Below are 16,174 nucleotides of genomic sequence, written 5' to 3'. Positions count from 1 at the left end.
AACCCAGAGATGCATTTTAAATAAAAGGACACATTCTACTCATGTAAAAGCACACTGATTCCTGAACCATTCGCGGGCCGGATTGAGAAGGCGATTTGGCTGGATATGGCCCCCGGGCCTTAGGTTGCCTACCCCTGGTAAACACTTGCAAATAGTTAAAATAAGGTAAAGTTTACGGAAGGAGATTTGAACTGAAACAATGAAAACTGATGGTATGTAATTCAGATAAAATAACAAGCATAAGGAAAAAAGTGGTTTAAGTCTGATTATGCAGAATATATATATATATTCAATGAACTAGGAAAGGAAAGGGAGGGAAGTCAGGAGGTTAAAGAGAACCTCTGAAAATATATTTTTTTTAAAAAATTCTTATATTTTGTATTTCTCATTCTTTTTCTTTCTTTTCTTTTCTTTTTTTTTTGGATGGAAAATAATTGTTGAATTTGAAATTGTAAAACCAATAAAATTTTATTTACAAAATAAATAAATAAAATAAGAACTTAACACCAGTTCTTTCAGGCATCTGGAAATGGAGTGACCAGCTTATGTGGAATGATCAGAAGCTGGTGGTGTACCTGAATGGGTTGCACTACATTATAATCTCATATGAACATGTGGTTTTATCTAAATTATTAACAAGAGAGGACTCCCAGAAGATCATACTGAAAGTGATCTGCCTAGAATTATTCTGATGAGTTGTAGGGAGACACATCTTTTGAGTCAGAAGGAAGAGAAACATCAATTTCAATAGACTGGGGAAAATGGCACCTGAGGAATGAATGGGGGTGATACTGGCAGACAAGGTTGAGGCTGAGGGCTCTCCCTCACTTCTGCAATCCCACACCTAGAAAGCGTGGGTTCAAGCAGTTTTCTGCATGTTTTGTGCTTTCTAGGCCTGCACTTCTCACCATAGACATCTCTTCCTTGGCAGAGGCTGAGAGAAGCTTCTGTCCCTTCACAAGTGAAATTATTTCCTAGCACTAAACCATATGTATATCCAAGACCTTCTGCAGATGAATGCAGGGCATGTCCGCAGCTAAGGTGCCTGCACATGACTTGGGCAATGTTCAGATGCAAGCCACCAGTGCTTATTCTCATCCTGTCCCAGTTGTAGAACAGCTCAGCCCTCCCACAGCAGATATTTGGCCCATTCATCAATCTGATCTCTCTTGGGTATGAAATGTTTAAAGACAGATTTGTTCCTTCACCTCCCAGGTTTCTCCTCCTATCTTTTTATTGCCCCTGCTTAGAGGAGCTCATCCAAACAGACTCTATTGAAACGGTGGCCGGTTGGCCCTTGTGAAAGGCGTGAGGAAGCCATGCCTGGATCTGAGCATTTCTCCAGCAATGTGAGATATTTGTCTGTTGCCCGTGCTTCTTACTGGGGGAGGGGCACAGTTTGCAATTTGTTAAAATAACTTTGTACTAACTCAAAGATTCATTTGGATTTCCCATCCACAATTTCTAGAATGGATTAAAAAATGGGGGGGGGGGGTTTACATCCCAAAATTCAGGACAGCAGAGGAATTTCTACCCCCTTTTTTCTTTCTTCACTAGTTTTTGCCAATGCGGCAGCAAGTGTAGCAAGTCTCCCAGGGCAGGCCAGAGTGTCTGGAAGGACACTCCTTCCCCTTGTACACCCTTCCACATGGTCACATACATCAGCTACATGATAAACTGTTTAGGACAAAAAAAACCACCACCTTGTCCCCTGCCTTTGCCAATTAAACTTGGGATACAGTGGTACCTCGGGTTACATACGCTTTAGGTTACAGACTCCGCTAACCCAGAAATAGTACCTCGGGTTAAGGACTTTGCTTCAGGATAAGAACAGAAATCGTGCTCCAGTGGCGCAGCAGCAGGAGGAGGCCCCATTAGCTAAAGTGGTGCTTCAGGTTAAGAACAGTTTCAGGTTAAGAACGGACCTCCGGAATGAATTAAGCACTTAACCCGAGGTACCACTGTATTTCATTTCATTTCCAGACTCAGGGCCGTCTTACCCATAGATGCTAGTGGTGCGGGGCGCCAAGGTGCCACGTTTTGGAGGGTGCCAGGTGAGAGTCCCGGGAACACTGAATGAGCGTGCTGAGTGAGCCTAGGTGCATGCCCAGCTTCCGCAGAGCGTCGGCTCAGTTTTTTCCCTTTTAGCCTGTAGGCGCCAAATTCTGTGGAGTGCCAGAAGGCTAAAAGGGAAAAAACCCAGCCAACGCTCAGCCACACACTCTTGCTCGCTCCTGTTAGCTGTCTTCATCTTTGAGGTGGGCATCAGGCGCCGCAGATCTCTACAGGGCTGGCTCCCCCGGCCTGCTCATCACCCTCACCTGCCTCCACCATGCCGCGCCCAAGCAGCGCCACACCCGGAGCCTCCACCTGCCGTGGCCACCGCAGCACGAAGCAGCCAGCTGAGCTGGGAAGTGCCTCATCCAGCCTCACTAAAAAAAGGAGGTTGATAACTCTGGGAAATGGGGGGGGGGGGTATGCTTAAGAAGGCCCTGTCCAAACTTTTTAAAAAAGCTCAAAAAAGCACAGAAAACAGAAGCCTCCAGTATTCTCACCCCACCCCAGCCCCTTCCAAAACGGTTCTTGGTGTTATCACAGAATAGAAATTTGGCCTTCAGATGAACCAGAAATGAAACCAGTCTCTATGGGATTCCTGTGGCTTTGCTTGTCTCAGATGCCTCATGGAAGGGTCTTGACTCGTGGAACTGAGTCAAGTCAGAGCTTCTCAGCCTTGCCTGCTGCACATGAACTCAGCCACGATCAGCACCAAGGAAAGCAGGACCAAGCCAGCAACTCCCAGGCGGATGTTGATCTCCATGGATGGAGAAGTCTTTGCTGCAGAGTGAGACAGAGAAGAGTTACTACTCAATTGTTGGTTGTGATGAAGGCAGGGTGAGGAGGGAGATGGTCTCAAGGCTGCGGCCCTCAGCATACTTAGCCCCATTGAGTTCAGTGGGACTTACTTCTGATTTCTAAGAACATAAGAACAGCCTGCTGGATCTACCTGCCAATGGAAGCAGTCTTCTAATCTACTCCACTTGCCTAAAACTAGACTAGAACCAGAAAGATGATACAAAGCATACTAGAATGCAAGCAGTGGACCTACTCAGAGTTCCACTGTCACAGTTGCTCCCTTTTGCTAATAAGATGGCAGGTACACATGTTGCGCTTCAGTTTTTTATGTCACTGCAGGAGCATCCAAAAGTAGTCAGTTTGTGATTGGTCATTTGCTGGGCGTTCCATTCAGAATTACTGGTCCATAATGTGGGCTTGAAATTTCATTGACCAATGGATTGGTTGGGTGGTCCTGGCTGAGGAGAGCAGAAGGTCAGGTTCAGCACTGCCTGGGGGTCAGCTGGGAGGCTCAGTAACTCAAGCCAAAGTCAGTTCTCATAAGAAAACCCGTTGTTTTTAAAAACAAGACTCTGTTAAAAGCAAAAACTTCACATGATTACACAATTTAGGACTGCTCAGAAGCCAAGAAAATAACAAAACTATCTTATCTAGCTGGCTGACACAAAACACGCAAATTGTAGCAGGCAGAGCAGGAAGGCAAAAGACAATCTAAGGTCCGAACAGGCACTGATCATCCCTTCAGGATGAAAGCTCCCTCATACCAGCCCCACCCAGATTTAAGAAATATCCGCAGATTTGTTGTTGAAGGTTGTAAATAAACAACAACTGCGTCTATATGTACAGATGTTACAGATGTACTAGATGATAAGACAATGTTACCATGAAAAGGGGGAGGATGTTAGTATTGTAATGTCTCCTTCTCACATTGCATAATGTTGTGTGTTGCCTTTAATTACTTAATTGATGTATGAGTATGGGAATCATTTAAATGTCTCCTCCCTCTCTGCTCTCTCTCTGCTCCTCTGCTGAAAAAGATGGATGTGAGAGTCGTCTTATTGTTTTGTTATTTGCTTTATAAATAAAAACTTTGATGTTACTATTCCAACCACAGTTGCTTCTGCTGTGTTCTGCTGTAAAAGACTGAGTTTACTATCTGTAAACAGGCATTTAATGCTCACAGGTAATACAGTGGTATCTCTGGTTACATACGCTTCAGGTTAGATACGCTTCAGGTTACAGACTCCACTAACCCAGAAATAGTGCTTCAGGTTAAGAACTTTGCTTCAGGATGAGAACAAAAATCGTGCTCCAGTGGCGCAGCAGCAGTGGGAGGCCCCATTAGCTAAAGTGGTGTTTTAGGTTAAGAACAGTTTCAGGTTAAGTACAGACCTCCGGAACGAATTAAGTACTTAACCTGAGGTACCACTGTATCTTTATAAAGACTCATGGACTGTCTGGATGCAGAGGAGAGATGGGGGGCACCAGCACTCCCCAATGAAGCCCCCATGGGAAGATGGCTCAGAGCCAGGGGACTGGTGGTGGGACAAGGATGAGTGGTCAGAGGGAGGAAGAGGGATGAAGAGCAGACTGTGAGAAGGAAGGGTTATATGCAGGGGAGGTGCCAGGTTTTAGGGAGCAGGAAGAGTTTGGGGCAGAGGGCAGTTCAGAATTAGAGGGAGTTGGAGAAGCCAGGTGACAGAGAGGCAGGATGCTGTAGAAGTAAGAGAATCCATCATTTGCTTCTTGCTGTTCTTCGGTCTTACAGTGGATGCTGGCATTTCCTTCCAGAGCAATCCCCTCACCTGGGCTCACTGAGATGGAAGGCTTGGGAGTAGCTTATGCAGGGGGAGAAAGAGAAAAAGAGGGATGCTTAATCCTTTGATCTTACACAATAGTCCGGCTTTGTAAAATGGGAAAGATTTGCATGCTATTGCGGAATATAGAAACCCACGTGCAACTCAGAGTGTGAATGTCGATGGGCTGCATTTATGCCATTACTCAGGAGATTAGTTGGCAGAGAACACAGGTGGGATGTGTCCCTTGTCAGGTAAGGCAAGCTGCACAGCATAGATGCCCTGGGATGATGAGAGGACTGGGCCTCACAAAGAAGGGAGGCTTTGGAGAAAGCTCTCCTGGAGAAGAAAGAGAGCTGGTATTTGGAAGGTGGAACATCTACAGCTGTATCACTGCAAAATAGGAAACTTTTCTCCTGCTTTTAGAGAAGTGGTGCTGACGGAGGCTAAGAAGCTGGTTCCCTCCTCCCTTGCAGTGTGAGTCTCAGGCCCCTTGAAGCTCCTGCCTCCTCCACAACAGGGAGCAAGACTTGGACGGCAGGGGAGAGACAAGGACCAAACCAATCTTCTCACCTCTTACAACCAGCTCCGTGGCATTACTTGCCTCTGACCAGGCAAAGGGATTTCCCCAGCGGTGATATTGGCAGGTGTAGTTTCCTTCGTCTTCCAACCCCACGTTGAAGAAAGGGAACTCGGCTCTGTTTCTCTCTGACTCCGTCACCTGCGATGTTATCAGTTTCCCGGATTTGTAGAGGGAGAAGTTCAGACCCTTTTCTGGCCCCTGGCACTCAATGGTGATATTCTGTCCTGGGGAAATACGTTCGTCGGGTAGCACTTTGATGGAGGGTTTGGACAGGCTGGGATCTGGGTGCAAATAAAACACTGTGAGAATGGTATGGAGGGAAGTGGCGTGATATTCTTCCCCTGCACTCTGCTGCTTTTGATCAGGTCAGAAGAAATATGGCCACACTTGCTAGGACCCAGTAACATCTGGAAGGACAAAGGTTCCTTCCTAGTCTGCATCTATCTGTCTATCATCTATCATCTATCTATCATCTATCATCTATCTATATCTATCTATCTATCTATCTATCTATCTATCTATCTATCTATCTATCTATCATCTATCTATCTATCTATCTATCTATCTATCTATCATCTATCATCTATCATCTATCTAATCTATCATCTATCTATATCTATCATCTATCTATCTATCTATCTATCTATCTATCTATCATCTATCTATCTATCATCTATCTATCTATCTATCTATCTATCTATCTATCTATCATCTATCTATCTATCTATCTATCTATCTATCTATCTATCTATCTATATCTATCATCTATCATCTCTATCTATCATCTATATCCATCTATCATCTATCTATCTATCTATCTATCTATCTATCTATCTATCTATCATCTATCTATCTATCTATCTATCTATCTATCTATCTATCATCATCTATATCTATCTATCTATCTATCTATCTATCTATCTATCTATCTCTATCTATCTATCTATCTATCTATCTATCTATCTATCTATCATCTATCTATCTATCCAAAGTAATAATCATAAATAAATAAGAATAAAAATGTGCACTCCACCACCGAGACCATTCCATTGTAACTATCCAACCTGCCAAAATTTCAACACCTCTTGCAATGGTTTGACCCCTTTCCGTTTTAACACTACAAATTCTACAAACACCTTCCTGCAGCTTTCTTCAGAAGATTCCAAGAGAAGAAGAAGAAGAGTTTGGATTTGATATCCCACTTTATCACTACCCGAAGGAGTCTCAAAGCGGCTAACATTCTCCTTTCCCTTCATTCCCCACAACAAACACTCTGTGAGGTGAGTGGGGCTGAGAGACTTCAGAGAAGTGTGACTGGCCCAAGGTCACCCAGCAGCTGCATGTGGAAGAGCGGAGACATGAACTTGGTTCCCCAGATTACGAGTCTACCTCTCTTAACCACTACACCACACTGGCTCTCAGATCCATGCACAGCACACTCCCTCCTTCAATCCCAGCCAATTTGGAATATTTTATTCTATGCAAATTCTCCACTGGATGTACAGATGTTGAAAATGCAGAAAACTCCCATTTCAGACCCTTTTGTCAGAACAGGAGGATGTATGTTGAACCTTACTTATTCTGTTGATGCGTCGGCTGTCACTGAAATCTGAGCACAGTTCAACGAAGGCTGTTTTGTAGCAATATCTACATTGGTAGAGACCTCCTTGGAATTCTTGGGCATTGTCAAAGGCAAAGACAGCCTCCTTTGTTGCTGTTTTCTCTGTCAGATTTCTCTGCTGCCTATCTGCACCCACTTGTATAAACAAAGAGAACAGCATTGGTAAGTTGCCTTCTGCCTTGCAGCTGATTTTGACATTCCCCTTTTCGGCAAACATTTCAGATGAATTCACTGCGATGGAAGGCTTGGAATGCAGATTTCCTGCACATGGAAGAGAACAAGGGTGAGATTTCAAAGATGCAGTTCAGCCTTCTCAAATCAGTCCCAGGCAACAATCTGTCATATGGGAGAGGTTTGCAGGTTCTGGGAGAATGCAAAATCCCGAGGATGTTTAATCCCGAGGGTAAATGTTTATAAGATCTTGATGCTTCTAAGTTTTTTGTTTACAACTTCAGTTTAGAGATGGGTGACCTTGCACCTTCCACACGCCTACAACACCCATCATTGGCCAGGTTAGGTGGTAATCTTATAAGCTGAGTTACTGTACTTTTCTGTTGCCTATTTCAATGAACGCTGTAGAAAGAGTTAAGAACCAAGTATTTGGGATCATTGGTCTTATCTGCATCTACACTGAATATCATGTGTATCTAACTGTGTGATTGCAATTTTTATTTAAGACTCACAGTGCTTTTTCCTGGAGTTACTTAAGGGCACGCAGTATTGGCACCTTTTTGCCCCCTCAATGAAAAGCACTGGTTAAGAGATTTTGTTGAATTTATGGCATTTCTGTTGAATTCATGGCATTTCTGTTGAATTCATGGGATTTCTGCAATATTTATTACTAGTGAAGAACTCTTGATAACAACAACAACAAAATATTTTTTTTATCCCATCCATCTGGCTAGGTTTCCACTCTGGGCAGCTCCCAACAGAATATTAAAGACACATTAAAACATCAAACATTAAATACTTCCCAAAACTGGGCTGCCTTCAGCTATCTTCTAAAAGTCAGATAGCTGTTTAAGTCTCTTCCCAGCTGCTTCTGCTGTTCTTAAAGTCATGATCTGGAAAAGGCTGATAGGGCTGGAGGGAGGGATGAGGCAGGCGGAAAAACCCATTGCCTGATGGCTAGCCTAATGTCTCTCTCTCTTTCCTCCTCTTACATGTCAGTTGTGAAAATAGCATAAAAAGGCTAAGCCAGGCTCTCACCTTTTATGAAGACTTGGACAGGATCACTACGATTTGAGCACTGTCGATCATAACTTAAGAAATAGCTACACGTATAGGTTCCGCCATCTGAAGCTCTTGCATTGGCAATCTGAAATACAACTGCATCCCTCTCGCTCTTCCAAACTGCTGAATCAGTAATTCGTGAATCTTTGTGAAGATAGTAGAATGCATCTTGATGGTATTTACTTGAACACCGTAAGATGATATTTCCCCCTGGGCTGACCACATTTGTGGAAACCACTGAGATGGAAGGTTTAGGGTAAGTTTGTCCTGGACCGAAACAGGAGAACAAAGGTGAGATTTGGAAGATGGATCACCAAAGAGGAAGACAAAAGAAGGCCCTGACTTTACCACATGCTAATTTGTATGTAAAGATCCACATTTATAAATAATTACTAATTTTTAAATGAAAATGCAGATTAGGAAGATGGAGCATGTACAAAAGGCTCACCAAAGAGGAAGACAAAAGAAGGCCCTGACTTTACCACATGCTAATTTATATGGGAAAATCCACATAAATACAGTCGTACTTTGCTTCTCGAATGCCTTGTGACTCGAATGTTTTTTTTTTTAAATAATATTTATTAAAAGTTTCCAATTACAACCAAATAAAAAACAAAACATCCAAATTTAAAATCTTGTTTTCCATAACATCTTTCCAGGACTTCCCCTCCCCTCCCCCTCTTGTATTCCAATTCTTACTTATAAATTCAGCAATTTCTTATCCCAAATTTTGAACTTATTGTCATTGACCCAATTTAAAAATATTTTCCCATCTCCTAAAATCGACCTGTTCCCTTCCACGCGTTCCCCCCTTTAACATACATTACAGATTAAAATATAATGAAAAAAAATGTAGTTTAACACCCTTTGGATTCCAAATTTCCCTCCCCCTTTTCCCGGTTGCGTTCCCAAAATTTATCAACATCTGATGTCTTCCTGGAGCTCCCACAATTTATTTAAGCCATAGTCCTTTACCAGTCATCTTTAATTTCGAATGTCCAATCTTGGAAGGAGTCTGTCTCAAAAAGGCCCATTTTTTCCATCCAGATTTTTATACATTAGGAGTAAAAACTCCAATTTTATTTCTTTAAACCTTTCAGGTCTGGATGTCCCAAATGTTCCCTCTTTCAACTTTATCCAATTCTTGTTATTCTTGTTATTCTTGTTGTTCTTGTTGATCTCTCTCCTTTTCTTTTCTTTTTTTTCCCTCCTGTTTTCCTGCACAAATGTTCTAATTCCAAAAGCTTCAAATTCAGCTGCAGAGGCTCTGTTATTCAGGAACGAAACATAATGCCAAGTCCCTTCCATTTTTCAATAGATAAGTCTATTGTCTTCTTTAGTATGTCAGCCTCTGTAGTCAAAATAGTGTTCCATTTCTGCAGTTTCCCAGGAGATAGAAAGTTCTATTCAAATTCCATGTCAACAACTTGTAATATCCCTCGGCTCCTCTAGGTGGGTTGCAATAACTCAGTTCCCTTCCAGATCACCCCAATCAGTCCAAATAGCTTGTTATTCCTTGTTTTAAACAATTTGTATCCAATTTATAACAAATGTAACCGGCAAAGTCATTGTAACAAAGTTCTCATTTTGTTCTTCTGCTTTGACCGCTCTTTGACAGCTGTCAAAACCTCTCTTTGTCTTCTCCCGGCGCTCTCACAAAACGCTCCCAGGGTTCCGGGGGGGGGGGGTTACTTTTAAATCAATTCCACTTTTCTCCTTCAGCTCAGTCTTATAGTTTTCCGTCGCTAAATTAATATCTTTGTAAAAATAGGGTTGCACTCGATCTTAGATGTCAAATCCTTTGCTTTAACTCCTCTACAACAGGGGGGGGGGCTGACTTCCTTTTTGCGCCTCCCCCGCTCACTCCGAATTTTTTAAAAATTTCTCCCCCTTTTTAGTCCAGGTTCCAATTACTCACGGGTTATTCTTTTAGGTCCAGATTTTCAATAGAAGAAGTCAGCGCTCTCCGTCGAATGGCATGCGGCTTCGCTCGGCAGGGGAAGCGGAGGACTCAAAGCACCCCCCCCTGTCACCCGTTCCGCAGCCTTTAAAAAGGCTCCTTCGCGGGCCGGGGGGGAGCGCAAAAGGTGCCAGCCGAGTCACCATGTCCATGGGTTTCAGCGCCCATGGTTTTTGAGGGTCCCCGCGTCGCCGGCGCGGTAGGACCCAGCCCCTGCCGAGCAGGCTCCCTCCAGAGCTCGGCAGGGAGTCCGCCATTCGGCGATGGCGCCAACCCAGAAGTCCTCTGACTCGAATGTTTTGGATCCCGAATGCCACAAACCCGGAAGTGAGTACTGTATTCTGGTTTGCGAATGTTTTTTGGAAGCCGAATGTCCAGCGCAGATTCCGACTGAGTGCAGGAAGCTCTTGCAGCCAATCCGAAGCCACGCCTCTGTTTTTGAACGTTTTCGGAAGTTGAACGGACTTCCGGAACAGATTCCATTTGAGAACTAAGGTAGGACAGTAATTACTCTTTTTTAAATGAAAATGCATTATTTCCACCCTAGTGGGGAAGACTGTGGTCAGGTGAGCTGTGTGTCTGCTCATTCCACTGTTCAGCTGCTCATGGTGGGTGGGCAACTTCAAGACCCCCTCCTGCTTTCCTTTCCTATGGTTTTCAAAACTTAACTTGGACAGCTTTTCGAAGAGAGGACTGTCCTCTATAATGGCCACCTCATTGGCCTATCAGAATGACTTGGTAGAAGGCACTCTCTTCTACTGCAGCTACTCGAGCTTTGTCATGCAAGTTCCCCCAGGAGCCAACCAGATGTCTGTGGGGAGTCCAAGAGCAGGACTGAGAGCAGCAGAGCATTCGCCATACTTGAGATTCTTAGCAACTGTTCTTCAGAGGTATCCTGCCTCTGGCCGTGCAGGGAGAAGGTTGCCATCATGTCTTGTTGCTCAGCCTAAGGTTACACTGGGCGAATTGCATTTTGTGTGTAGATTGCCTAAAGGCAAAGGAATAGGGATGGGGTTCATACCATGGATAATATGGATTGATATAAAATATAGATTATGAAATAATATGCAGTTGTAAATGTTGACAATAGGACCCATGGAGGGGGTGGGGAGAAGTCTCGAGATTCAGAGTAGCCAAAGGTAATCCATTCCGGAAGACCGTTCAACATCTGAAATGTTTGACAACCGATACGCAATTGCCAGTTGGCAAAATCCATTGAAAAAATGGGAGAAACACGCCTTGGAAGCTGTTTGACTTCTGAGGCGTGTTGGAAAACCATTCACTTCCAGGTTGTCGTTTGAAAGCCAAAACTTTCAACTTCTGAAGTGTTTGACAACTGAGGTTCCACTGTACAGTATATCAATATGCATTTGGATTGTTACAATTTTATGTTTTGTATAATCAAATAATATTATTTTAAAAAAACCTAATTGAAAAATCAGTAAATGTACATTTTGACCAAAAAAGAGAGAGAAAGAAATAGGGATTGGATGTTCCTGTACCTTTAATATTTGTATAGATCAGAGAACTTTTGGTAGGCCTCTATGGTTATCATTCAGATGTTAGAATATCCGATTTGGTTGGGAGAAATCATTGCAGTTAGCTCCCATTCTGCCCCCATCCATCTCCCCCTGGGCCCATGTTCATATTTATCACCCGAAGAGACTCACCCCCAGAGATCTGCCACTGTCCAGCCAGCAGGAATCCTGGAAAGGAGATGATCGCATTAGCGGCAATGTAGCTGAGCAGCAGGAACCACAACTGGGTCTCTGGTCCCTCCACCCGGCCGTTGCACAACCCCCAGTCCCTTCACCCTTTCATCTGAGATACCAACCGATAAAGAGGATGTTGAAAAAGAGCCTCATGGTGAAAGAGCGCCCAGCCCTGTGGTCCAGTGTCCTGTGTCCCCCAAGATGTGTGCTGTCCCTGGAATGAAGATCTTGGAGGGAGGCTGCAACATGGCTCTGCAACACAGTTCTTCCCTTTGATGTACACATACTCTGTGATGCACAGTTGAGCAGCGCTGGAACTGCCTCGCAAGCCACTTCCCTTTTTTCCCTACCTTGGATACGTGCCTTGAGGACCAGGATCATTATTGGCTGCTCACATTTTGATCTTTCAAGATGTGGCTCCTCCTCCCCCCTACCCCCAAAAATGAGAGTGGCCATCTGTAAGAAAAGGAAGTTGTAACTACCATAATGGTCACAGCTGTGTAAAACATGAGAACTTTGGTAAGCACACATCAAAAAATAAAAAAGAGAACTTTGGTAAATACACATCAAAAAAATGCTGCAGCTGCTGAAGTTTCCTCTTCTACACAACCACTCTCATAACCAGAACCCTGGTCTTCTCCTTTGCCAGGGGCTCCACAGCCTGACTATTGTTTCTAGGCGAAATGGCATTGAAAACATCTGTGGCTGAAGCCTCACGGTCTACAGATTTATCTGAAGTCAACAGTTGCCTCTCTCTCTCTCTGTGTGTGTGTGTTTAAAGACCACCTTGCTGTCATTTCCCCAATGGGGATAAAGTTAAATGAACCTAAGCAGAACAGCCTGAGGTATTCCACTAAACATATTTCTTTCTTGATAGGTGCGATAATCTGTCAATATAAAACCTAGATATTTGTATATACAGTCGTACCTTGGATACCTAACGCCTTTGTACTCAGACGTTTGGGCTCCCGAATGCCACAAATCCGGAAGTGAGTGTTCTGGTTTGCAAACGTTCTTTGGAACCCGAATGTCCGATGGGGCTTCCGCAACTTCCGAATGGCTGCAGGAGCTTCCTGCAGCCAATCAGAAGCAGCGCTTTGGTTTCCAAACGTTTTGGAAATTGAACAGAGTTCTGGAATGGATTCCATTTGACTTCCAAGGTATGACTGTAGTCAACAGTTCTATGTTTTGCAAAAGGTAGTTTTGAGGTGTACAGTGGTACCTCAGGTTAAATACGCTTCAGGTTACATACACTTCAGGTTACAGACTCCGCTAACCCAGAAATAGTACCTCAGGTTAAGAACTTTGCTTCAGGATGAGAACAGAAATCATGCTCCGGTGGTGTGGCAGCAGCAGGAGGCCCCATTAGCTAAAGTGGTGCTTCAGGTTAAGAACAGTTTCTGGTTAAGCACGGACCTCCAGAACGAATTAAGTACTTAACCTGAGGTACCACTGTACTTACTGTTTGCTTGATATTCTGTGAGCCACGTTGGGGCACAATCTTGAGGGCAGGTGGCAAACAACTGAACAGATGATGGTGAGGGACCAAGTCTGGTTGTTGCCACTCCCCTCTCTTCCCATCAGGCCTCTGAGGGCTTTTTGGTGCCTCATGTGAGATGATTCAAAAGACTCCCCAGAAATTGCGGGCAGAGAAAGGCTACCGTACATAAGTCAAATGAAAAGGACCTTTCCTGCAGGTTTGCTGTCTGAAAATATGGGGTGCAGGAAGGGAGAATGGGAAGGAAATGGCACACTAGGTTGGAGAGTAAAATATTCAAAGAAAGTATTCATTAGAGCTCAAAGCCAAATGGTATTTCCTAAGGCTGACTGTTTCCTTTTTTCCCTTCCCCTTTGAGCACTGACAGTAATTAACCTAAGAATAGCACTAGAATTAAGGAAACCAAAAAGAAAGGGCAGAAATGAGAGAGAGAGAGAGAGAGAGAGAGAGAGAGAGAGAGAGAGAGAGAAAGCTATTTCTTGAACTGGGACAGAGGAAGAGAGAGTTGCACATCTAAGCGGACAGACCACACTCAAATACTGGGGATGTCCTCAGAGCAGGATGCTGAGGCTAAACATTGTGGCCCGAGACCAGAGCTTTGCTGTGGTCGCTGCTGCTGCTGCTGCACTTTCCCTTTCAAACAAATAGAAAAGGAGCTGCCTCTTCTGTCGCTGCTGCCACAATACTTATGCTCCTCCTGCTGACGGTGCTGGTTTTGACCTTTAAAGCCCTATGCAGCCTAGGACCCACGTACCTACGGGACCGCCTCTCCTGGTATGCCCCGCGGAGGACCTTAAGGTCCACAAATGACAACACTTTGGAGGTCCCAAGTCGCAAGGTGGTTAGATTGGTCTCAACTAGGGCAGGGCCTTTTCAGTACTGGCCCCAACTTGGTAGAACGCTCTGTCACAAGAGACTAGGGCCCTGTGGGACTTGATATCTTTCCGCAGGGCCTGCAAGACAGAGCTGTTCCACCTGGCCTTTGGTTTGGACTCAGTCTGACCCTTATGTTTCCCTCCCCTTATGGTTTTGATCTATGGGCTACTATTAAAATCAGGCTGCATTTTAAATTGTATTTTTAACCTGTATTTTAAATTGGTTCCCCACCCCCCATATGTTTTTATTGTAATTTTACTGGTGTTAGCCGTCCTGAGCCCGGCTCTGGCTGGGGAGGGCGGAAAATAAATAAATACTTGTTGTTGTTGTTGTTGTTGTTGTTCAGTGCTTGCCCCACAGTGAAGGGTGGAATTGAAACTCAAGAAGGAAGTTGAGTCCCTGCAGATGCAAAGCACCCAATAGATTACCGGTAAGTCAAACGGTGACTTGTTAACATACCAGGCCAAGATGAGCTAAAGAAACTCAAAACAACAAAATCTGAAGTGTTCTGGAGCCCTACTAGTGAGGTGAGCCTACAAGTGAAAATCACTTTTCTGAAGGCATATTAGAAGTCTAGCAGTTCATGTTTCTGGAGGCTGAGTGAGTGGAAGATATGTTTCAATGTTTACCTGAAGGGTTTACAATGTCTATCAGCTTGGCAAATAAATGTACATTTGTGATTTGCATGTGTTACAGTGACTTTCAGTTTGAAAATTAAGTTACATTTGTGATTCTATTCCAAACATAGTTGCAAATATCATATATATATATATATATATATATATGCTTTCGTAGATTTTCACGGGTACAGGAATGCAGGTTTTGGTGTCCTCGGGTGTCTTCCCGTGTAAAAGTTGGGGTGTCTAGGCGACGTTTCGACGAGGTCTCACTCGTCATCTTCAGGCTGGTGCTTTCGGCTTCTTGTTACTGGAACAGAGCGGGATCTCAATGTTTGAGTTCCTATAAATACTGTAGAGGGGGTGTGGTGTCTAGCCTCCAATGTTCTGGGCAGAGAGGAAGTTCCCAGGCTAGTGTGCCTTTTCTTCTTTTGTTCCTTAATTACTTGAGAGATACCTTGAGTGATTTCTTGAGTGATATCCTGAGTACCACTTAGGTGGGTCATTAGGTGTGGATTAGTTGCCAAAGTCTTTGTGTCTTGACCTCTTGAACTTTGTGAAGAGTTTTCCTGAGAAGATGGCTGTATTGCACTTAGTTGTGCTTTGGCTTGGCTTCGTGTATAGGGGCGAGCTGTGGTTTTGTGGCTTGTGTCAGCCAGATCTGTGTAGGGATTGCAGGGGGGTGCAGCATCCGGAGGTGCCACCATGGACTGGCTACTGGATGGTGTCAGTAATTCATCTGTGGAGAGGGTCTGGGTTTGGGTCTGGTGTGGTTGATTGGTGTTGGCGTTCTGTGTGCCTCTGGATCTGGTGTCAGTTTTTGTGGGGAGGGCTAATTTCCAGATGTCTGGCAAGCGGGATGTGTCGTCACGCTTGTTCATGTTGTGAGGGTGTTTCTCTATCTCGATGGCTTCCATGATTATTCTCTTGTGGTGATGTTCCGTGTTAAAGAGCAATTTGGAATCTGCAAAATTAATTTCGTGTCCTGTTTCTTTCATGTGTTGGAAAAGAGAGGAAGTTTTTTCTTCTTTTTTGACGGCATTCTTGTGTTCTGCGATACGTGCATTTATTCGTCTGTTTGTTTGTCCAATGTACGTGGCTGGGCAGACTTTGCAGGGTATTTCATAGATCCCTTGGTTTTCCAACTGGATTTTATCCTTGGGGTTTCTGAGGATATTGGCTATTTTTTATATATTTATTTTTTTATATTATTGGCCAACAACCAACTTCCCTTCCTTGACGTCCTAATCTACAAAAAACCTGATGGCTCCCTAGGACACACTATCTACCGGAAAAAAACACACACCAACCGCTACTTACATGCACAATCACACCACCACCCTGCACAAATAAACTCCGTAGCCAAGACTCTCATCTCCAGAACCAAACGCCTGGCTGACAAAGACCACTTGACAACTGAGTTAC

The 16,174-nt window shown here is 44.0% G+C and overlaps 2 protein-coding genes across 2 annotated transcripts in view; both read right to left on the bottom strand.

The window, feature by feature from the left end:
- Nucleotides 1-449: 449 nt before the first annotated feature.
- On the bottom strand, nt 450-12,252 carry LOC310829453 (immunoglobulin superfamily member 1-like). The gene is made up of 6 exons (XM_083707936.1): nt 11,881-12,252; nt 11,717-11,752; nt 8,063-8,353; nt 6,809-7,114; nt 5,223-5,513; nt 450-2,835 (listed from the first exon to the last, which is right to left on the bottom strand). The coding sequence occupies exons 1-6, from the start codon at nt 12,212-12,214 to the stop codon at nt 2,726-2,728; spliced, it is 1,368 nt and encodes a 455-aa protein (XP_083564062.1). The 5' UTR covers nt 12,215-12,252; the 3' UTR covers nt 450-2,725.
- LOC310829462 (T-cell-interacting, activating receptor on myeloid cells protein 1-like) overlaps nt 2,232-16,174 on the bottom strand; it is a 74,680-nt gene continuing 60,737 nt past the window's right edge. Inside the window, exon 5 of the mRNA XM_083707967.1 lies at nt 2,232-2,325. The gene's annotated coding sequence lies outside the window, so the exon portion shown is untranslated. The remainder of the gene's footprint in view (nt 2,326-16,174) is intronic.

The sequence above is a fragment of the Podarcis gaigeae genome, assembly GCF_964106915.1.
Source record: "Podarcis gaigeae genome assembly, chromosome: 13".
Lineage (NCBI taxonomy): Eukaryota > Metazoa > Chordata > Lepidosauria > Squamata > Lacertidae > Podarcis > Podarcis gaigeae.
Note: the sequence above shows the minus strand (reverse complement) of the source record. Positions and strands in the feature narration are given on the sequence as shown.

Coding starts and splice junctions, on each gene's coding strand:
- LOC310829453 (XM_083707936.1), bottom strand. CDS start 12,214: ATGGCCACTCTCATTTTTGGGGGTAGGGGGGAGGAGGAGCCACATCTT. Junction 11,753..11,880: donor TTTCAACATCCTCTTTATCG/GTTGGTATCTCA, acceptor TCTCCTTTCCAG/GATTCCTGCTGGCTGGACAG. Junction 8,354..11,716: donor ACAGTGGCAGATCTCTGGGG/GTGAGTCTCTTC, acceptor GTTTCGGTCCAG/GACAAACTTACCCTAAACCT.